The following is a 22,948-nucleotide window of genomic DNA, read 5'->3' as shown; positions in this document are numbered from 1 at the left end:
ACTCTGATTGTCGGAGAGGTATCTCTGGGCCCTTTCGGTAATGCACATCACTATAAGCCTTGCAAGCAATGTGACTAATGAGTTAGTTGTGGGATGATGCATTACAAAACGAGTAAAGAGACTTGCCGGTAACTAGATTGAACTAGGTATTGAGATACCGACGATCGAATCTCAGGCAAGTAACATACCGATGACAAAGGGAACAACGTATGTTGTTATGCGGTTTGACCGATAAAGATCTTCATAGAATATGTAGGAACCAATATGAGAATCCAGGTTCCGCTATTGGTTATTGACCGGAGATGAGTGTCGGTCATGTCTACATAGTTCTCGAACCCGTAGGGTCCGCACGCTTAACGTTCAGTGACGATCGATATTATGAGTTTATGTGTTTTGATGTACCGAAGATTGTTAGGAGTCCCGGATGAGATAGGGACATGACGAGGAGTCTCAAAATGTTCAAGACGTAAAGATCGATATATTGGAAGGCTATATTCCGACATCGGAAAGGTTCTGAGTGGTTCGGGTATTTATCGGAGTATCGGAGAGTTATGGGAATTCGCCAGGGAGTATATGGGCCTTATTGGGACTTAATGGAATAGAGGAGAGGGAAGGGAAAAGAGGGAGGCGCGCCCCCAAGCCCAATCCAAATTGGGAAGGGGGCTGGCCCCCCTTTGCTTCCTCCCTCTCTCCTCCTTCCTTCCTCTCCTACTCCTACTTGGAAAGAGGGAATCGTACTCCCGGAGGGAGTAGGACTCCCCTAGGGCACGCCATAGAGAGGGCCGACCCTCCCCCTCCCCCACTCCTTTATATACGAGGGAGGGGGCACCCCATAGACACACAAGTTGATCATTGCTCTTTTAGCCGTGTGCAGTGCCCCCCTCCACCATAATCCACCTCGGTCATATCGTAGCAGCGCTTAAACGAAGCCCTGCATCGGTAGCTTCATCAACACTGTCATCATGCCGTCATGCTGATGGAACTCTCCCTCGAAGCTCTACTGGATCGTGAGTTCGTGGGACGTCACCGAGCTGAACGTGTGCAGCTCACGAAGGTGCCGTACGTTCGGTACTTGGGTTGGTCGATCGTGAAGGCGTACGACTACATCAGCCGCGTTGTCATAACGCTTCCACTTACAGTCTACGAGGGTACGTGTACGACACTCTCACCTCTCGTTGCTATGCATCACCATGATCTTGCGTGTGCGTAGGAATTTTTTTGAAATTACTGCGTTCCCCAACAGTGGCATCCGAGCCAGGTTTATGCGTAGATGTTATATGCACAAGTAGAACACAAAGGAGTTGTGGGCGTGGGTATATATATACATATTGCTTGCCTTCACTAGTTGTTTCTTGATTCGGTGGTATTGTTGGATGAAGCGGCTCAGACCGACATTATGTGTACGCTTACGCGAGACTGGTTCTACCGACGTGCTTCGCACACAGGTGGCTGGTGGGTGTTAGTTTCTCCAACTTTAGTTGAATCGGATTCAATGAACAGGGTTCTTTCTGAAGATCAAAAACCAATCACTATACCGCATTGTGGTTTTTTATGCGTAGGTAAGATTGGTTGTTGCTCAGCCCGTAGCAGCCACGTAAAACTTGCAACAACAAAGTAGAGGATGTCTAACTTGTTTTTGCAGGGCATGTTGTGATGTGATATGGTCAAGACATGATGCTAAATTTTATTGTATGAGATGATCATGTTTTGTAACAGAGTTATCGGCAACTTGCAGAAGCCTTATGGTTGTCTCTTTATTGCATAAGATGCAAGCACCATACAATTGCTTTACTTTATCGTTATGTGATAGCAATAGTTGCAAAAGCAATAGTTGGCGAGACAACCATGAGACGACATGTTGATAGAGATCAAGATTATGGAGATCATGGTGTCATGCCGGTGACGATGGAGATCATGACGGTACTTTGGAGATGGAGATAAAAGGCACAAGATGATGATGGCCATATCATGTCACACATTTTGATTACATGTGATGTTTATCTTTTATGCTTCTTATTTTGATTAGTACAGCGGTAGCATTATAAGATGATCTCTCTGTAACGCCCTCGATGCGGCTATATCTCCCACGTGCCGAAGCACGACTTAGAGGCATAACCGCATTGAAAGCAATGTCGCAAGTGAGGTAATCTTCACACAACCCATGTAATACATAAGGGAAAAGGATACATGGTTGGCTTACAATCGCCACTTCACACAATTACATGAATAAAGCATTACATCAACCCGATACAGTCAAGGCCCGACTACGGAGCCAAAATAAAAGAAGACTACCCCAAAATCTACACAGATCCCCGATCGACCCCAACTAGGCTCCACTAATGATCAACTAGAACGAAACAACACAAGGACAAGATCTTCATCGAGCTCCTCCTTGAGCTTGGTTGCGTCGCCTGCTCGGGAACATCGGCACCTGCAAACTGGTTTTGGAAGTATCTGTGAGTCACGGGGACTCAGCAATCTCACACCCACGCGATCAAGACTATTTAAGCTTATGGGTAAGGTAAAGGTATGAGGTGGAGCTGCAGCAAGCGACTAGCATATATGGTGGCTAACATATGCAACTGAGAGCGAGAAGAGAAAGAAAAAGCACGGTCGAACAACTATGATCAAGAAGTGATCCTAGAACAACCTACGTCAAGCATAACTCCAACACCGTGTTCACTTCCCGGACTCCGCCGGAAAGAGACCATCACGGTTACAAACGCAGTTGATGTATTTTAATTAAGGTCAACTTCAGGTTTTCTACAACCGGACATTAACAAATTCCCATCTGCTCATAACCGTGGGCACGGCTTTCGAAAGTTCAAATCCCTGCAGGGGTGTCCCAACTTAACCCATGACAAGCTCTCACGGCCAACGAAGGATATTCCTTCTAGCGGGAAGACCCGATCAGACTCGGAATCCCGGTTATAAGACATTTCGACAAGGTAAAACTAAACCAGCAACACCGCCCGAATGTGCCGATAAATCCCGATAGGAGCTGCACATATCTCTTTCTCAGGGCACACTCAGATTGTCCAAGGTACGGGTAGGCCAGCCTAGAGTTGCCCCTGGTGGCCACCGGCAGCTGACAGGTTGGACCAACACTCAGAGGAGCACTGGCCTGGGGGGTTAAAATAATGATGACCCTTGGGCGCGCGACCCCCAAGGGAAAAGAAAAGGCTAGGTGGCGAATGGTAAAACCAATGTTGGGCATTGCTGGAAGAGTTTTATTCAAGGCGAACTGTCAAGGGGTTCCCATTATTACCCAACCGCGTAAGGAACGCAAAATCCGGGAACATAATACCGATATGACGGAAAACTAGGCGGCAAGAGTGGAACAAAACACCAGGCATAAGGCCGAGCGTTCCACCCTTTACCAAGTATATAGATGCATTAATTACATAAGAGATATTGTGATATCCCAAAAAGTAAACATGTTCCAACAAGGAACAACATCTCCATGTTCCAACAAGGAACAAACTTCAATCTTCACCTGCAACTAACAACACTATAAGAGGGGCTGAGCAAAGCGGTAACATAGCCAAACAATGGTTTGCTAGGACAAGGTGGGTTAGAGGCTTTGCTTAACAATATGGGAGGCATGATAAGAAAGTGGTAGGTATCACAGCATAGGCATAGCAAAATAGCGAGCAACTAGCAAGCAAAGATAGAAGTGATTTCGAGGGTATGGTCATCTTGCCTGAAATCCCGCAAGGAAGAAGAACGAGTCCATGAAGAAGACAAACGGACATAGACGAACGAATACTCACAACACGACGGTACCGGAACCAATCCGAAGAAGCAAACACTGGAAAGAAGCACACAACATAGTAAACAAACCACACATGAACATGGTATGATATGCGGGATGCGGTATGCGATGCATATGCATGATTTGACAAGGGATGAATGAACCTGGCCTCAACTTGGAAATCCAAGTGTGCCACTAGAAAGGTGAGGTGATTTCGGTTGAAATCGATATAAAGAACACCGGAATCGGATGCACGGTTTGGAAATGGCAAGCAATTCAAATATGGCACCGGTCTGCGATAAACAGCAAGTAGCCATCTAAATGCAACAAGATAATTATGCTACAGCACCCAAACATGGCAACAAAAGACATGGCAGGGATCCACTCATAATGCTTGACAAAAGATGAACACTGAGCTACGGCCAATTTATCCATTAATAGGTTCAAACAAGCATGGCAAAAGCGCAAACGATAACAGGTTTCAGACTTTGTGAAATTAACACTAGCCTGGAATTTCAGATCAGGTAGCACACTTTGGAGCATGAAAACTAGATGATACAGGAACTTAACATGGCAAAGTAAAGCATGGCATTGAGTTACTCAAAGAGCTTAACAAAAGTCTCTTAGTGACCTTGAGCCAAAAGGGATCAGAAAATACAATTGCAAGCATGTGAACATGGCAAAAACATAATCAGATTACAGACTTAGTGAAAAACTGGAGCATGCAAATCAGATATCACGTAGGCATGTTTACGAGCTCGATGCACTCACTACAGAGCATGACATGACAATCTAAGCATACACCCATCAATAATACACATTATTTAAGCTAGACATGGCAAGAACAACAACATAGCATGCACGGATCAACTACAACATCCTTGGCAAAATCGCTAACAAGTAGACAAGCTGCCCAGATTCACGAAATAGCAAAAGTAGAGCTCGATTGACTCAAGCTAGAGTGCTCCATAATTGCAAACAAAGACATGGATGGATAGAGCACTACAAGATTAACAAATCACCCTTACTGATCATCCTCAAACGAGGCACAGATCACTAGGAAACAACATGAACATATGGCATAATGATCAAAACAGTCCAAGGACTTGGTGGAATTGCTAAGTCCCTGAAATCAGCATTAACGAATGCACCACTTTGCAAGCTTGTGCTAGTCACCAAACACATCACAAAAATACATGGATGGCACCTCTGGAAATATGGCAAAGCATATAACAAAACACATGTAGAGCTTAGGAGCATATCATGCACACATTAAACATGGCAAAAATGACAAATAGCTATTTGGAGCAGCAGATCTGACAATTAACTCAAATAGCACTCTTCCAACAGCATTTCGGGCATCAAGATGAACTCAGTGAAAATGATGCAATGAGATGAAATGATGTACTCTCTGAGGCGAACATTTTGATATGCTACACGCGCAGAACGGAGCTACGGACGCAAAGTTACGACACGATGAACATGGGCACATGAAACTGGAAATCTCGGGGACTTGGTAGAAATTATACCTCCGGAAAAGTCAACGGGCGGGCGAGGTGGTGCGGGACGGAGGGATCAGGATCTGGACGGGGTCGTTTGGTTCATCTCCCGGTGGATCTCATCCACCGGGGCAGATCTGGCCGGGGCGGGGTCCGGCGAGGCAACTCCGGCGAGAGGCGGCTCGCCGGCGTGACGAGGCAGGGCGCCGGACGGCGGACAGTGGCGGTGGTTCGAGGCGCGGCGCGCCGGCAAGCGAGCAGCGGAGGAGCGGGGCGGCGCGGCATCTCGCGGGCGGGGCGGAGCAAAACGCGGCGGCAGAGACGGCGGCGCGGGCTGGCGAGCGAGGCGGCGGAGCAAGTCGCCGGCGGGAGGCGGCGCAGCGAGGCGCTCGGGAAGTGCCAGGCGGCGGGGGGCGCGGGATCTGGCGGCGGCGGAGATGGGCCCCGCGGGCCCGACCGGGCCGCGCGGGCCGGCGACGGGGCTGAGGAGAGAGAGGGCGGCGGAGGTGAGGTGTCGCGCTATGATTCGCCGGGGAGGGCAGCGCGGACATGTCCGGTGGTGGAGGAGTTTTGTCCGGGCGCGAGGAGGAAGATGGCTAGGGTTTCATCCGCGAAAATTTCGGAGGGGAACACATATATATAGGTAGAGGGAGCTAGGAGAGTCCAAATGAGGAGCGGTTTTCGGCCACGCGATCGTGATCGAACGCTCTAGATGATGGAGAGGGTTTTGGTGGGTTTTGGGCCACTTTGGAAGGGTGTTGGGCTGCAACACACACGAGGCCTTTTCGGTCCCTCGGTTAACCATTGGGGTATCAAACGAAGTCCAAATGGTACGAAACTTGACAGGCGGTCTACCGGTAGTAAACCAAGGCCGCATGACAAGTATCGATCCAATCCGGGAATGATTAACCCCCACACAAGAAAGAAAGATAGAAAGGACCACCGGAGGAGATAGGAGTGCCGGAATGCAAAACGGACAACGGGAAAAATGTTCGGATGCATGAGACGAACACGTATGCAAATGAAATGCACATGATGACATGATATGCAATGCATGACATGCAAGCAATGACAAGGCAACAACAACGAATAACTGGACGACACCTGGCACATCGGTCTCGGGCGTTACACTCTCACTAAATTTCAAGGTATAAGTGTTCTCCCTAAGTATGCACCGTTGCGGCAGTTCGTCGTGCTGAGACACCACGTGATGATCGGGTGTGATAAGCTCTGCATTCACATACAATGGGTGCAAGCCAGTTTTGCACACGCATAATACTTGGGTTAAACTTGACGAGCCTAGCATAGGTAGATATGGCCTTAGAACACTGGAGACCGAAAGGTCGAACATGAATCATATAGTAGATATGATCAACATAGCGATGTTCACCATTGAAAACTACTCCATCTCACGTGATGATCGGACATGGTTTAGTTGATTTGGATCACGTGATCATTTATATGACTAGAGGGATGTCTATCTAAGTGGGAGTTCTTAAGTAATATGATTAATTGAACTTTAATTTATCATGAACTTAGTCCTGATAGTGTTTGCATATCTATGTTGTAGATCAATTGCTCACGTATAGCTTCCCCGTTTATTTTTTGATATGTTCCTAGAGAAATACTATGTTGAAAGATGATAGTAGCAATGATATAGACTAGGTCCGTGATCTAAGGATTATCCCCATTGTTGCACAGAAAATTATGTCTTAATGCACCGCTAGGTAACAGAACTATTGCAGGAGCAGATGCAGACGTTATGAACATTTTTGACAAGCTCGGTATGATGACTACTTGATAGTTTAGTGCACCATTGTCGGCATTCTGGGAACGGAGGTCCCTAGACTTGCCTGCCTGCGGCCTGCGGTGTGGCTCAAAGGGGGGCCCAGCACGGCCCATCTTCATCAACACAGACCCCAAGACCCTCGCGAGGGGCCAAGCCTCGCGGGGCGGACGACACGAAGCTTCCTCAGGCACGGCCTCATCAGGCTAGCTCGCGAGGAGGCGGAGAGATCAAGGCGGGGTACCTCACGAGGTGCCCGTGACGCAAGCCATGATGACCAAAGGCGCCAGGCGGGCGCCAGCCCGCGCAGTGTCCTCCTTTCCTCTTTGGTGCAAAGGGAGCAAGCGCAGCCGCGGAGTACCGAGGCATCAGGCAAAGGTTGCCATTTCGGTGCAACAAGACCAAGACCAGGAGGACTACAAGATGGAGGTCATTGTGGAGCCCAAGACGGTGTCACCACCAGAGCTTTGTGCAGGCGAAGACTACTTTTGTCAGGATAGCTAGTACTAGTTGTCCCCCTTCAAATTAGCCCGCCATTGTTGGCTCCCTTCCCGCTCGATATTTGGGAAGAGGACCAGGGCCTCTATAAATAGGACTAGCCACCATAGTAGGAAGGAGGATCAAGATCCGAGAGAGGGAGAAGGGTGACTGAACTCCCCCTAGCAGTTCGTCCCCCCCCCAGCCAAGAACAGACCCTCGCGAGGCTATTCTTCCTTGTATTGTTCATCATCATCACCCCAAGAGGCAATCCACCACACCACACACTGGAGTAGGGTATTACACCACAATGGTGGCCCGAACCATTATAAACCCTGTCTCTTGTGTCGTTCTTCCCATAGCTTAGATCTTAGCGAGGCGGAGGGGAGCAGGTAGGTAGGAGGCGAAATCTCCACGCGCACCCCAGTGTTTGAACCTCAAGGGTCTGCCGGAACCCGAAATTCGACATTTGGCGCGCCAGGTAGGGGTGCGCCGGAATCCACCTTCTACCGCTTCGCGCCCCGTCGCGTCGTCATCGCCATGTCCGTCGACCAGGCGGGCAACCCGGATCCATGGGCGGCGTGGCCCGCCCGCGCAGAGCCGCTCGCCTCGGGCGACCCCGTGCCCCAGGCAGCTCGCGGTCCGCAGGGCGCTGCGGGCCGCGGGCGACGCGGACAGGCTTCGACAGCTCTCACACCGCGGCAGGCGCGGTCAGCAGCAAGGGCCTCCAATCACGCCGCGACCACGACACCATACACCCGCCGGGAGCAGGCGAACTCAAGAGCCGCGCTCACGGTGGCCCGAGAGCTGCTGTAGTGCAGGCTGCTGGAGGGCGGCCGCGACGTGCTGCTGGAGCGGGTGGCAGAGCTCCTGGGCTTTGCCGCCTCGGGGGCTCACCCCTTCTGCACCCAGCTCCCATCTCAAGCCCAGGGCGGCCCGCGCGGGGGCTCCGCGCGCGCCCGCGGGCTCCAAATCTACTCCAACGCCAGCGACGCTGTCAGTACCGGACCGGCGGCGGTGCTGCCCCCGCTCCCGGTCCGCGAAGAAGGAGGGCGCGACGCGACCCACGGCCCCAGTGGACAGCCGCGCTACCACCCCACGGTGGGCGCGTCAAGCAGAGCTGCGTGGCTCGCGGAGCACCACGGCACGGCCTTCAGGATGACGGCACCAGAAGAATACGTGCCCCTCATGATGGACCAAGGACACCCTCACGAGGGCGAACAAGGCTCGCCCCTCAGCCCAAGCTGGGGGGACGAGGCGCCAGAAGCTGAGCCCTTCCAGGAGTCCCGGGACAGTCCCACTGGGCACGCTGGAGGCAACGATTATCGGGTACCGCTAATTCTTCAGGAGCAGGCATACGCTAACCATGGATCGCAGGAGGTGCAGGTCGCCACAACGAGCAGTTGCCCCGCTCCCACAGTCTCCTACCCCTCGAGAGGAGGGCGCAGGGGGCTGCAGGAGAGGGGCCGAGATCCGACATCACCACCGTGACGTTCGGAGCAAGGTGTTCTCAGGAGGTAGGCCCTCCGCTGGGGAGGTGCCTCAGGGCCTGCCCCTGGCGAAGGACCCGTGGTCGTCGGGGGAACCGCTGGCGACCGCTCTACCCCATCGACGACGTCCTGGTTTCCGGTCGTCGTTGATGGCACTAGAGTGTGGTGCAAGGCGGGGCCCTCGTCTGGCCATATGAAGCAAGGCCGGTACCTGTGAAGAAGGCCCAGTGCCTGTGAAGCTCGCCGCCCCGTGACACTCTCACGTAATAATGAGTGGGGCTGTACACGCCCCGGAGTCTCAGGGGTGCCGGCCTCAGGCCCTGGGGCTCCCTCCCACGCCTAGTGGCAGCACTTAGCTCCGCGCTGGTGAGAAGACGTCCAAGACTAGATTAGGTGCCGGACGCGGCCTTTTGTCTGCTTTCATTGCTTTTCCCTTTGGTTGTCGCTTTCCCCCGCTGGATTCAAGTTGGATTCGAATTTGAGATTTGCGTGTGTTCGGGGAAGGGGTGCTTAGTCTCGTTCGAGCAATTTCTCGCGTTTTAGTTACCACTTCACCTCAGCTGCCTCCCCTCGTGAGCCCCTCGCGAGCCGGGTCAGGCCTAGCTTGCGCGCAGCCTAGACTGTCGCCGCCGCGTCCTCTCAGGAGGGTGTTTTACTGCAGATCCTACGGATTCAATCAGGGAACACTCAGGACATCGTAGCCTCCCACGGGCTACCTCAGGGCCAGCACGGGACAAAGGTAAACTAGCCGACCAGCGCGTCGCTTAAGCCAACCACTTGGCGCGGGCGCATGGGCAATGTAGCGTCTACTAATACGATGAACACAAGTTTTACATAAGGGGCTCCCCCTCCAAAATGCTCTCACCGCCATCAGGCCAAAACCTGAGTTCTATTCATGCAGGGTAAGGAAGTAAGAACGATGCACAATCAGTCAGATAAATCCCCCAATGCGTCCTCTGGAGCACCACCCGAGCCGTTGCTGGCGTCGCTGAACTCGCCATCGCTGTCTGCGTCGCCGCCAGCAGCGTCCGGGCCGTTCACCACACCGCCCTCGTGGGCAGCCATGATCACGCCGTCGTTGTCTGAAGCGAAGGCCCTAATAAGAGCATCCACATTGTCTTCCACCCAGTGCGCCAGATCGTCTCGGATGGCCTGGGGGACTGGGGCGATGGCGGCGTCGAAATCAAAGTGGGGATCCATGTTCTGGAGATGGCTGAAGACGCGAGAAAAGGCGCGCCCGAGCAGGGCGCGGCTCATCTCCTCCACCAACCTGTCAGCCCTGACCGACCGCGCCTCCAGCTGCGTCACCACGTCAGTGAAGAACTGAAGATTGCCGGCGTAGTTGACTGCGTGCGGCTCGCCAACAACCGCCTCGCAGATGTTTCCCAAGGCTGCGTTGGCTCTCTCCCGGAGCGTGGTGAGCATGGGGCCGTGCTCATGCTCCAGGATCCGCCGCTGACGTATCTCGTCCGCATTCTGGCGTGTAACGACCTCAGCCTCCTCCACCCGCTGGCGGAGAAGGAGCACCTCGGCCTGGGAGGCGGTTAACTCACCTTGCGCCACCTCAAGGGCGGCCCGTAAAGCATCGGCCCGCCGCGTCGCCTCCTCCAGCTTGGCCCTCAAGGCAGCAATCCTGCCTTCAGCCTCGGCCCGGATCAACCCCAGCTTCTCTTCGAACTCGTGCTCGAGGTTCAAATGCGCCATCGCCACCCGGCGTCCGACCTCCTCCAGGACACGGGCTTCCTGTGCAGCGATATCATCCTCCGCCTGCATCACCAAGTGCTCCCTCGTCTCCAGACGCTCGTACTCGCGGGAACGTTCGGCGGCTTCCAGCGTCAGCGCCTCCTCACGCTTCTGGAACTCAGCTGAGTCGCCAGAGGCCACCTTCATCGACGCGAGGGCTGCCTCGCGCAGCTCCACCTGCTCCTCCAGTGAGTGGCACCAGGCCAGGAGCTCCCGAGCCCGCTCCTTCGCCGCCGTTCGCCGCCGGTCAGCTTCCTGGGCCTCCTCGGCGGCCCAAGATCGGGCCTCCTGAGAGGCCACCAGCGACGCCTTGGCCTCTACGTCGTCAAGATCGCGCTGACGGCGTGCAAGGGCGATGGCACCCTCCAGCTCGCGCCTCTCTGCATCCAGGCGCAGGCCCTTGGCCTCAAGGCGCGCGTCTTCATCAGCAAGCTCCTCACCAAGCAGGCTTACCGCGTCAGCCGCCCTTCGAAGGTATCCTTGGCGGAGAGCGCGATGCTCCCGAGCGCGCTCGAGCACGTCTTCCACACCATCGTCTGCCCCAAGCAAGCGCCGGGGGCCACGAATCAGCACTCCCCCTCCGGGCAGGGGGCTGGGGGCTGGCACCCTCGCGACGGTCGGGCACGCCACGCCAGAAGCCCGGCCTGGAGCCAGCCCGTCCCCAGGTGAAGAGCGCAGGGAGCGCCTCAGCCAATCGCAGTCCACGATCAGGCGAGAAGCCCACAGCAGGCTGGCTATGCCACGAGAAGGCCTGCGAAGGAGGATCGCGAGGTGCGCAGGGCCACGATGCGCCTCGGGACGGTTTGCCTCTCCGATCGCCCTCACCACAAGGGCTCTGCTGCTAGGAGCGCTTGAGGACGGTGGAGGGGGCGAAGCCAAGGGGGACGGCATCTCAGCCGTCTCCGCGAGCTCGGCTGGAAGGGGCCTGCGAAGCAAGGGTCGGTAAAAGCAACAGAAGGATCGGGAGCTGGGAAAGGAGAAGGCTTACTCATCAGTGGCGAAGTACTTCCTACGCTTCAGCAGGCGACAAGGGTAATCGTCGCCCAGGGCCTCCCTTCTCTTCCGGAGGGCCTCAAAGTCCACGCGGAAGCGGCCCAAGAGTTGGGCGCAGGGATCAACCTGCGACGAAGACGGAGCGTGAAGGCGATCTGCGTCAGAGGCGCCCGCCTGATGCGCACTGCCAATCGCCTCGCCAAGAGAAGCAGCTGGAGCCTCAGGGGCCTCATTCACAGACGCTGAGGGCAGCTGCTTGCCACCCTCGGCCTCAGTGGCACGGGCCCCAGGAGCCGCTCCCTCATGAGCATCGCCCTGCGCTGTCACCCCGCTGGGAGCCCCCTCGGCCTCTGGCGCCTCATGCCTCCCTGCTCCGCCGCTTGAGGAAGAGTCGCCGTGGCCGACTGGAAGGGCAGTCACCATCACTGGGTTCTCGCGAGGTCCCTGGAGGCCGGCGGGGCGCGACCCCCACTCATCAAAGATAGGCATCTGCTTCACAAAATCGCCCCTGCTCTGGCAGAGGTACAGCAAGGCCCCTCCCTGCTGGATGCTGCCAGGGTTGGGGTCCCCAGTCAGGGTCAAGAGCGCTGTCCTCAGCACTTCAGGCGTCAGGTCCTCTTCCTGGAGCCTCATACGATCATCGCGCCCGCTAAAGGCCCACATCCGGCGGGAGTGGCGTTGGAGAGGAGCAACGCGGCGTAGCAGGAACTCCTTCACCACCTTGGGCGCTGTCACGCCAAGCGACCTCAGGAACGTGAAGCGGTGCCAGACGAAGACAAGCCGGGGGCTCTCAAGCGTCTCTTGGCCCCAGCCCGAATTGGGGACAGCAGGCGAAGTTGGCTCCGATAGCAGGGGGCTGGGCACCCCTGCATCCACATACAGCCACCGCTCGCGGAACCCAGCCGCGGGCAGAGGGAGCTTGAAGTCAATCCCAGAGGCCGCTGTCTCAAACGCGGCAACGAAGCTCACGCACGCCCAGCATTGGGTAGGGTCGACAAGGCGCAGCGAGAAGAAGTGGCACAGCAAGGCAACCGAAGGAAGGATGCCCATCATAGCCTCGCAAACAAAGGCGAAGACCGAAAGGAGGGTGATGGATTCAGGACCCAGATGCATCATGTGGATCTGATAGTGGGAAAGCACGGCATTGAAGGAATTAGAAAAGGGAGGAACCAGACCCGCCCACAGGGCGTCGGCGAAATACGGGTCCTCGGTGACTATCCTGTCGATGGAGAAGTGGGACGCGGGCCAGGCCGTCGTCCTCCCGCATTCGTTGAAGATAGTGGCCAGAGCCGAGCTGACCTTGCCCAAGCCCTCAGCGGGGGCCGCCAACGGCGGCGGGTAAGGCGGAGGCACGGGTTGCTTCCCCCTTCCCTTCTTCGTCGGAGCCATGGCGATGGGAAGAAGGGGGGAAAGTTCGAGATTGGGTTGAAAACAGAAGCTGGAGTTCGAGCGGAGGAAGGACAGAGGGTGCTCGAGCGACAGAAAGGGGAGCGGATGTGTACAACTACGAGTCCGCCTAGCATGGCGCAAAATAAGGGGGCGTGGGGGAACAGTTCCGCCCACGTCCAATCAACCGCCACGCGGCGCCCAAGGCCGCAGGCTGTTAGGGCCCGCGGCGCTTCGCCCTTGCCCTTCTACCTCCCTGCACGGCCAAGTCCGGGTGCGCCTTGGGCCCGGGGGCTACTGTCAGCATTCTGGGAACGGGGGTCCCCAGACTTGCCTGCCTGCGGCCTGCGGCGTGGCTCAAAGGGGGGCCCAGCACGGCCCATCTTCATCAACACAGACCCAAGACCCTCGCGAGGGGCCAAGCCTCGCGGGGCGGACAACACGAAGCTTCCTTAGGCACGGCCTCATCAGGCTGGCTCGTGAGGAGGCGGAGAGATCAAGGCGGGGTACCTCACGAGGTGCCCGTGACGCAAGCCATGACGACCAAAGGCACCAGGCGGGCGCCAGCCCGCGCAGTGTCCTCCTTTCCTCTTTGGTGCAAAGGGAGCAAGCGCAGCCGCGGAGTATTGAGGCATCAGGCAAAGGTTGCCATTTCGGTGCAACAAGACCAAGACCAGGAGGACTGCAAGACGGAGGTCATTGTGGAGCCCAAGACGGCGTCACCACTAGAGCTTTGTGCAGGCGAAGACTACTTTTGTCAGGATAGCTAGTACTAGCTGTCCCCCTTCAAATTAGCCCGCCATTGTTGGCTCCCTTCCCGCTCGATATTTGGGAAGAGGACCAGGGCCTCTATAAATAGGACTAGCCACCATAGTAGGAAGGAGGATCGAGATCCGAGAGAGGGAGAAGGGTGATTGAACTCCCCCTAGCAGTTCGTCCCCCCTAGCCAAGAACAGACCCTCGCGAGGTTGTTCTTCCTTGTATTGTTCATCATCATCAGCCCAAGAGGCAATCCACCACACCACACACTGGAGTAGGGTATTACACCACAATGGTGGCCTGAACCAGTATAAACCATGTGTCTCTTGTGTCGTTCTTCCCATAGCTTAGATCTTAGCGAGGCGGAGGGGAGCAGGTAGGTAGGAGGCGAAATCTCCGCGCGCACCCCAGTGTTCGAACCTCAAGGGTCTGCTGAAACCCGAAATCTGACAACCATGCTTTACGGCTTAGAACCGGGACTTCAAAAATGTTTTGAACGCCACGGAACATATAAGATGTTCTAAGAGTTGAAATTGGTATTCCATAATCATGCCCGTGTCAAGAGGTATGAGACCTCTGACAGTACTTTGTCTACAAGATGGAGGAGAATAGCTCAACGAGTGAGCATGTGCTCAGAATGTCTGAGTACTACAATCACTTGAATCAAGTGGGAGTTAATCTTCCTAATAAGATAGTGATTGACAGAGTTCTCTAGTCACTATCACCAAGTTACTAGAACTTCGTGATGAACTATAATATGAAAGGGATAACAGAAACAATTCCCAAAGCTCTTCGCGATGCTGAAATCGGCGAAGGTAGAAATCAAGAAAAAGCATCAAGTGTTGATGGTTGACAAGACCACTAGTTTCAAGTAAAAGGGCAAGGGAAAGAAAGGGAACTTTAAGAAGAATGGCAAGCAAGTTTCCACTCCCATGAAGAAGCCCGAAGCTACACCCAAGCCTGAAACTGACTGCTTCTACTGCAAAGGTAATGATCAATGGAAGTGGAACTACCCTAGATACTTGGCAGATAAGAACGATGGCAAAGTGAACAAAGGTATATTTGATATACATGTAACTGATGTGTACTTTACTAGTTTATAGCAAACCCCTCAGTATTTGATACTAGTTCAGTTGCTAAGATTAGTAACTCGAAACGGGAGTTGCAAAATAAACAGAGACTAGTTAAGGGCGAGGTGATGATGTGAGTTGGAAGTGATTCCAAGGTTGACAAGATCACCATCGCACGCTCCCTTTACCTTCGGGATTAGTGTTAAACCTAAAATAAATGTTATTTGGTGTTTGCGTTGAGCATAATATGATTGGATCATGATTATTGCAATACGGTTATTCATTTAAGTCAAAGAATAATTGTTATTCTGTTTACATGAATAAAACTTTCTGAGGTGATACACCCAAGGTGAATGGTTTGTTAAATCTCGATCATAGTGATACACATATTCATAATATTGGTGCCAAAAGATACAAAGTTGATAATGATAGTGCAACATATTTGTGGCACTGCCGTTTAGGTCATATTGGTGGAAAGCGCATGAAGAAAATCCATGCTAATGGGATTTTGGAATCACTTGGTGCTTGCGAACCATGCCTCATGGGCAAGATGGCTAAGACTTCGTTCTCGGGAATAATGGAGCAAGCAACTGATTTATTGGAAATAATACATACTGATGTATGCGATCCGATGAGTGTTGAGGCTCGCGGCGAGGATATTATTTTCTTACCTTCACAGATGATTTGAGCAGATATGAGTATATCTACTTGATGAAACATAAGTCTGAAACATTTGAAAAGTTCAAAGAATTTCAAAGTGAAGTGGAAAATCATCGTAACAAGAAAATAAAGTTTCTACAATCTGATCACGGAGACGAATATTTGAGTTACGAGTTTGGTCTTCATTTGAAACAATGTGGAATAGTTTCAGAACTCACGCCACCTGGAACACCACAGTGTAATGGTGTGTCCGAACATCGTAATCGTACTTTATTAGATATGGTGCGATCTATGATGTGTCTTACCAATTTATCACTATCGTTTTGAGGTTATGCATTAGAGACAATTACATTCACATTAAATAGGGCACCGTCTAATCCGTTGAGACGACACCGTATGAACTATGGTTTGGCAAGAAACCTAAGCTGTCGTTTCTTAAAGTTTGGGGTTGTGATGCTTATGTGAAAAAGTTTCAGCCTGATAAGCACAAACCTAAATCGGAAAAGTGCATCTTCATAGGATACCCAAAAGAAACTATTGGGTACACCTTCCATCACAGATCCGAAAGGAAATATCTTTGTTGCTATGAGTGGATCCTTTCTAGAGAAGAAGTTTCTCTCGAAAGAAGTGAGTGGGAGGAATGTACAACTTGATGAGGTAATTGTACCTTCTCCCGAATTGGAAAGTAGTTCATCACAAAAATCAGTTCTAGTGATCTCTACACCAACCAGTGAGGAAGCTAATGATGATGATCATGAAACTTCAGATCAAGTTACTACCGAACCTCGTAGGACAACCAGAGTATGGTCCGCACCAGAGTGGTACGGTAATCCTTTCTGGAAGTCATGTTACTAGACCATGACGAACCTACGAACTATGAGGAAGCGATGATGAGCCCAGATTCCGCAAAATGTCTTGAGGCCATGAAATCTGAGATGGGATCCATGTATGAGAACAAAGTATGGACTTTGATTGACTTGCCCGATGATCGGTGAGTCATTAAGAATAAATGGATCTTCAAGAGGAAGAGGGACGCTGATAGTAGTGTTACTATCTACAAAGCTTGAATTGTCGCAAAATGTTTTCGACAAGTTCAAGGTGTTGACTACAATGAGATTTTCTCACTCGTATCGATGCTTAAAAGTCTGTCCGAATCATGTTAGCAGTTGCCGTATTTTATTAAATCTGGCAAATGGATGTCAAAAACTACATTCCTTAATGGTTCTTAAAGAAGAGTTGTATATGATGCAACCACAAGGTTTTGTTGATCCTAAAGGTGCTAACAAAGTAAGCAAGCTCCAGCGATCCATCTATGGACTGGTGCAAGCATCTCGGAGTTGGAATATATGCTTTGATAAAGTGATCAAAGCATATGGTTTTATACAGACTTGCGGTGAAGCCTGTATTTACAAGAAAGTGAGTGGGAGCACTACAACATTTCTGATAGGTATATGTGAATGACATATTGTGGATCGAAAATAATGTAGAATTTTCTGGAAAGCATAAAGGAGTGTTTGAAAAGAGTTTTCAAAGAAAGACCTTGATGAAGCTGCTTACACATTGAGCATCAAGATCTATAGAGATAGATCAAGACACTTGATAAGTTTTTTCAATGAATACATACCTTGACAAGATTTTGAAATAGTTCAAAATGGAAAAGTCAAAGAAGGAGTTCTTTCCTGTGTTGCAAGGTGTGAAGTTGAGTAAAGACTCAAAACCCGACCACAACAGAAAATAGAAAGAGAATGAAAAGTCATTCCCTATGCCTCAGTCATAGGTTCTATAAAGTATGTTGTTTGCCAATCCTATTGTATACCTTAGCATGATTCTGGCAAGGGAGTACAATAGTGATCTAGGAGTAGATCACTGGACAACGGTCAAAACTATCCTTAGAGGACTAAGGAAATATTTCTCGGTTATGGAGGTGATAAAAGAGTTCGTCATAAAGAGTTACATCGATGCAAGATTTTTACATCGATCTAGATGACTCTAAGTCTCGATCTGGATACATATTGAAAGTGGGAGCAATTAGCTACAGTAGCTCCGTGCAGAGCATTGTAGACATAGAAATTTGTGAAATACATACGGATGTTGCAGACCCGTATACTAAACTTCTCTCACAAGCAAAACATGATCACTCTTTGGGTGTTAATCACATAGCGATGTGAACTAGATTATTGACTCTAGTAAACCCTTTGGGTATTAGTCACATGGAGATGTGAACTAATCACATAAAGATGTGAACTAGATTATTGACTCTAGTGCAAGTGGGAGACTGAAGGAAATATGCCCTCGAGGCAATTATAAAGTTATTATTTATTTCCTTATATCATGATAAATGTTTATTATTCATGCTAGAATTGTATTAACCGGAAACTTAGTACATGTGTGAATACATAGACAAATAAAGTGTCACTAGTATGCCTCTACTTGACTAGCTCATTGAATAAAAGATGGTTAAGTTTCCTAGCCATAGACATCAGTTGTCATTTGATTAATGGGATCACATCACTAGAGAATGATGTTATTGACTTGACCCATTCCGTTAGCTTAGCACGATGATCGTTTAGTTTGTTGCTACTGCTTTCTTCATGACTTATACATGTTCCTCTGACTATGAGATTATGCAACTCCCGAATACCAGAGGAACACTTTGTGTGCTACCAAACGTCACAACGTAACTGGGTGATTATAAAGGTGCTATACAGGTGTCTCCAATGGTACTTGTGGAGTTGGCATAGATCGAGATTAGGATTTGTCACTTTGATTATCAAAGAGGTATCTCTGGGCCCTCTCGGTAATGCACATCACTATAAGCCTTGCAAGCAATGTGACTAATGAGTTAGTTGTGGGATGATGCATTATGGAATAAGTAAAGAGACTAGCCGGTAACGAGATTGAACTAGGTATTGAGATACCGACGATCGAATCTCGGGCAAGTAACATACCGATGACAAAGGGAACAATGTATGTTGTTATGCGGTTTGACCGATAAAGATCTTTGTAGAATATGTAGGAACCAATATGAGAAGCCAGGTTCCGCTATTGGTTATTGACCGGAGATGACTCTCGGTCATGTCTACATAGTTCTCGAACCCGTAGGGTCCGCACGCTTAACGTTTGGTGACGATCGGTATTATGAGTTTATGTGTTTTGATGTATCGAAGGTTGTTCGGAGTCCCGGATGAGATCAGGGACATGACGAGGAGTCTCTAAATGTTCGAGACGTAAAGATCGATATATTGGAAGGCTATATTCGGACATCAGTAAGGCTCTGAGTGGTTCGGGTATTTATCGGAGTACCGGAGAGTTACGGTAATTCGCCGGGGAGTATATGGGCCTTATTGGGCCTTAGTGGAATAGAGGAGAGGGAAGGGAAAAGAGGGAGATGCACCCCCCCCAAGCCCAATCCGAATTGGGAAGGGGGCCGGCCCCCCTTTCCTTCCTCCCTCTCACCTCCTTCCTTCCTCTCCTACTCCTACTTGGAAGGGGGGGATCCTACTCCCGGAGGGAGTAGGACTCCCCTAGGGCGCGCCATAGAGAGGGCCAGCCCTCCCCCTCCTCCACTCCTTTATATACGGGGGAGGGGGCACCCCATAGATACACAAGTTGATCATTGATCTTTTAGCCATGTGCGGTGCCCCCCTCCACCATAATCCACCTCGGTCATATCGTAGCAGTGCTTAGGCGAAGCCCTGCGTCGGTAGCTTCATCAACACCGTCATCACGCCGTCGTGCTGACGGAACTCTCCCTCGAAGATCTACTAGATCGTGAGTTCGTGGGACGTCACCGAGCTGAATGTGTGCATATCGCGGAGATGTCGTACGTTCGGTACTAGGATCGGTCGATCGTGAAGACATACAACTTCATCAACCGCGTTGTAATAACGCTTCTGCTTACGGTCTACGAGGGTACGTGGACGACACTCTCCCCTTTCGTTGCTATGCATCACCATGATCTTGCGTGTGCGTAGGAATTTTTTTGAAATTACTGCGTTCCCCAACAATGAAGACGGTGGACCAGACGGTGCAGGCCACCTCAGGCAAGCTGGCGGCGTCAGTCAGTGACACCCCCTCCATCCCCGGGAGCACCTGCCCCGCCGAAACCACCACCTTCACCGCATACCCGCCGCCGGTAAGCGGCGCGCACACCTGCAATGCAAGAGCATATGCAAAAAGTGAGGTCCAGAGCAGCAGTGGCCATCACCAAATTCACCATGGGGGCACGCTGGGCGCCTGGTACCGACGGCCCAGTGTGGGGAGTCATTGGCCCTGAGCGTGACATTGGTGTCAGAGCACTCGAGCTCCGGGTAGGGCGAGGCACCGGCCGGCGACGGGTACCGGCCCCGCCGCTGGACCGTGTCGTCGTGATTGACGCCGGTGGCGGCCACCCCGACAAGCACCTCACCCTCCCCCGCCGCCGGGAGGTCCTCGACCTCGCGCACCTGCAGCGCCTTCGGCCCGCCGGGACTTGGCCGCCAACACCATCATCATCGCATTCGTCCGCCTGCGCTCACCTCACTTGCTTCCTGCTTCGGTCTCTCGGTAGCTCCGCGTGCACAGGCCACTGCTCTATGGCTCTGCTCTCGGCTCTACTCGTGTTTTTTTCTTTTTGAGCGGGCTCTACTCGGATGTAGGGTCGGGTTTCTCCAACTAGATCCGTCCCAAGAAAGTTCGATGGCAAAATGTGGTTACAGCAAAACGTGCATTTGTGGAGACGTGGTTAGACACCTGCCATTCAACCGTACTTCCTCCATTCTCAAATAAGTGCACGTATCTATACGTAAAAATATATTATAGTAATAATAATCACAATATAATAATACTACTAATAATAATATATAAGATATCATCTATCTCTATCTAATAATAAAGCACACATCGCTTTTGGTTGTCCGTCGCGCCTTTTAGCAAAGAAATAGAGAAGAAAAGAAGAGAGGAGAAGAAAAGAAGAGAGGAGAGAGAGAAGAGAGGGAGAGAGAGAAGAGAAGAGAGAGAGAGAGAGAAGAGAGAGATGAGCAGCCAGTAGTGGGGGAGGGGTCCCGGCGGCGCATGTCTTGGCAGTGGTCGAGCTGGGAGAGGGGGATCCGGTGGCGCGCGGGGGAGCGTGGGTGTCCCGGCGGTGGTGGAGCTTTTGGGGAGCGAGGGATCCGGCGGGCGCAGGAGGCAGCAGCGGCGCATCCATCGCATGGGAGGTCGTGTGGTATCAGGGTGGGGAATGGATAAGTGACTTAGCAATGGGGTGGGTACTCGCGGAACAAAAACTGACGAAGCAAAACATCGGAGAGAACGTGTGTAATCAGCCGACAACCCAACTTGTTAGCTAGCTAGGGGCCACCTTGAATGGTACTCCCTCCGTCCAAAAATAATTGTTTTAACTTTGTATTAGAGTTAATATAAAGTTGTACTAAGATTAAGACATTTATTTTGGGAAGAAGGGAGTAATTGTTTTCCTTTTCCATAACTAATAAATGGTGCAGATTGGATCTTCACAGACAGGGAAAAAATCTCCATCTCACTTAGTTGATCTTCACGGACTGGTAAAAACCTCCAACCTATGCACACTTGCTGGATTGGTGCTAAAAAATTTTAAGTTCGAATTTGACTTTATTTGGGTCCCTCACAAATTCATACTGATTGGCTACTGGGACACTAAAACTAAAAAAGAAACAAACATCATGATTAGACAATGCACCACTATTCCATGTGTTTAAAAAATGTTGATCTCCAAAACATGTTTCAATTATAATAAAAATATTAAAAATTTCAAAATTCTTTAATTATTTTAAAATGAAGAAATATTTGTGTTTTTCGAGAACTAAAAAATAAAACGAGTACTAGACTACTCCATAAACCACTACTCTTCTATTAGATGAAAGATGTTAAGGTGGCTTCTTTACATCCACGGTCATATTCTGAAAAGCGATAACATTGTAAACTTAATATCGATGTTTATCAGAATTGGATATAAGAAATGACGCGTACTATCACACGGAGCAGGTTTTATGATATTTTTAGCCCGTTGCAACGCATGAGCATTTGTACTAGTAATATAAAAGTGTATAATAAAGCTCATTAAACATCCTAAATAGATAATATAATAGCATGAAACAATAAAAAATTATAGATACGTTGGAGACGTATCAAGCATCCCCAAGCTTAATTCCTGCTCATTCTCGAGTAGGTAAATGACAAAAACAGATTTTTTGACGTGGAATACTACTTAGCATAATTCTCAATGTAATTTTCTTTGTTGTGGCATGAATATTCAGATCCGAGAGATTCAAGACAAAAGTTTAATATTGACATACAAATAATAATACTTGAAGCATAATAACTAAGCAATCATGTATTCTCAAAATAACATGGCAAAAGAAAGTTTATCCCTACAAAATCATTCACGGTTTGGCGAGGACGGCGAGGTGAATCCACGGTTTTGGGCTTTTGGCTACACCGTTGAAGTGGGGGATTTAGTTTCTGTGCTACTTGTGGCGATTTCGGGTGGGCGCGGCTCATAGTCAGCAGTAGTCTTCTTTCTGTTTATTTCTCCCCTCCAACGGAGATCTTTACCGCAGATCTGCCCGGACCAACATTCACGTCCTGCTGGGAGGTAAACCTTGATTATTGACCGATCGGTTGGTTGGTTTGTTAGTTCATCAGTCGACCAATCTCACTTTCCCCAAATTTACTGCCTGGGCAAAAAGATACTACTGCAGAGTCACGGATTCTGGTTCTGATTCTGATCCTGATCCTGATACCGACACGATTCCGTGTAATTACTGTGTGCGCAGTACTGTGGTACTAGTAGATTCATGGCTGCCCTAATTTTATTGGAGTATTAATGTGCACCGCTACAGATTTATGTTGTACTATACCCACTAGAACCTCCCATTTATTGATCTCTGCCGTTTTTTTAGCTCAGTTGCTGGATAACTGCATTCCTTGTAGTATATGTCTCTCGCAGTTACATGTTCACCGCACATGCCTAGTGATGCTATTCGTGGTCCTTTTTATGAAAACTTTGCATGTTAACCCACTAGGATTCCATGTGTGGTCTCTCTCCAAGGGATGTCTCCTATTTTCGAAAAGAAAAAAAATGTGTGGTCTCTCTCTTCGCACCAGGGGCATCCAAAGTACCAACATGATGATTGTTTTGCTATCCCAAAACCATCCTTGCCAAACCTCATGCATATCAGGAAAGGCCTCTAGGCCGTGCTTGGAATCGGTGTAATTCAATACGGAGGTGTTTAACTTAGACGTGTATCGTACCGGCCGCTGAGCCATTTCCGGACGGAAGCGAAACGGCGGGCTGAGACGTGTATTCTTTGCAA

General features: G+C 50.6%; 1 protein-coding gene across 1 annotated transcript in view; it reads right to left on the bottom strand.

The window, feature by feature from the left end:
- Positions 1–22,948, bottom strand: part of LOC125554806 (quinone oxidoreductase PIG3-like) — a 32,161-nt gene that overhangs the window by 1,116 nt on the left and 8,097 nt on the right. The window contains exons 3-5 of the mRNA XM_048718216.1: positions 19,857–20,087; positions 19,623–19,773; positions 14,474–14,478 (exon numbers count right to left, since the gene is read on the bottom strand). Coding sequence (XP_048574173.1) covers positions 14,474–14,478; positions 19,623–19,773; positions 19,857–20,087 — 387 coding nt within the window. The remainder of the gene's footprint in view (positions 1–14,473; positions 14,479–19,622; positions 19,774–19,856; positions 20,088–22,948) is intronic.

This window comes from Triticum urartu, chromosome 4 (genome assembly GCF_003073215.2).
Source record: "Triticum urartu cultivar G1812 chromosome 4, Tu2.1, whole genome shotgun sequence".
Classification (NCBI taxonomy): domain Eukaryota; kingdom Viridiplantae; phylum Streptophyta; class Magnoliopsida; order Poales; family Poaceae; genus Triticum; species Triticum urartu.
Note: the sequence above shows the minus strand (reverse complement) of the source record. Positions and strands in the feature narration are given on the sequence as shown.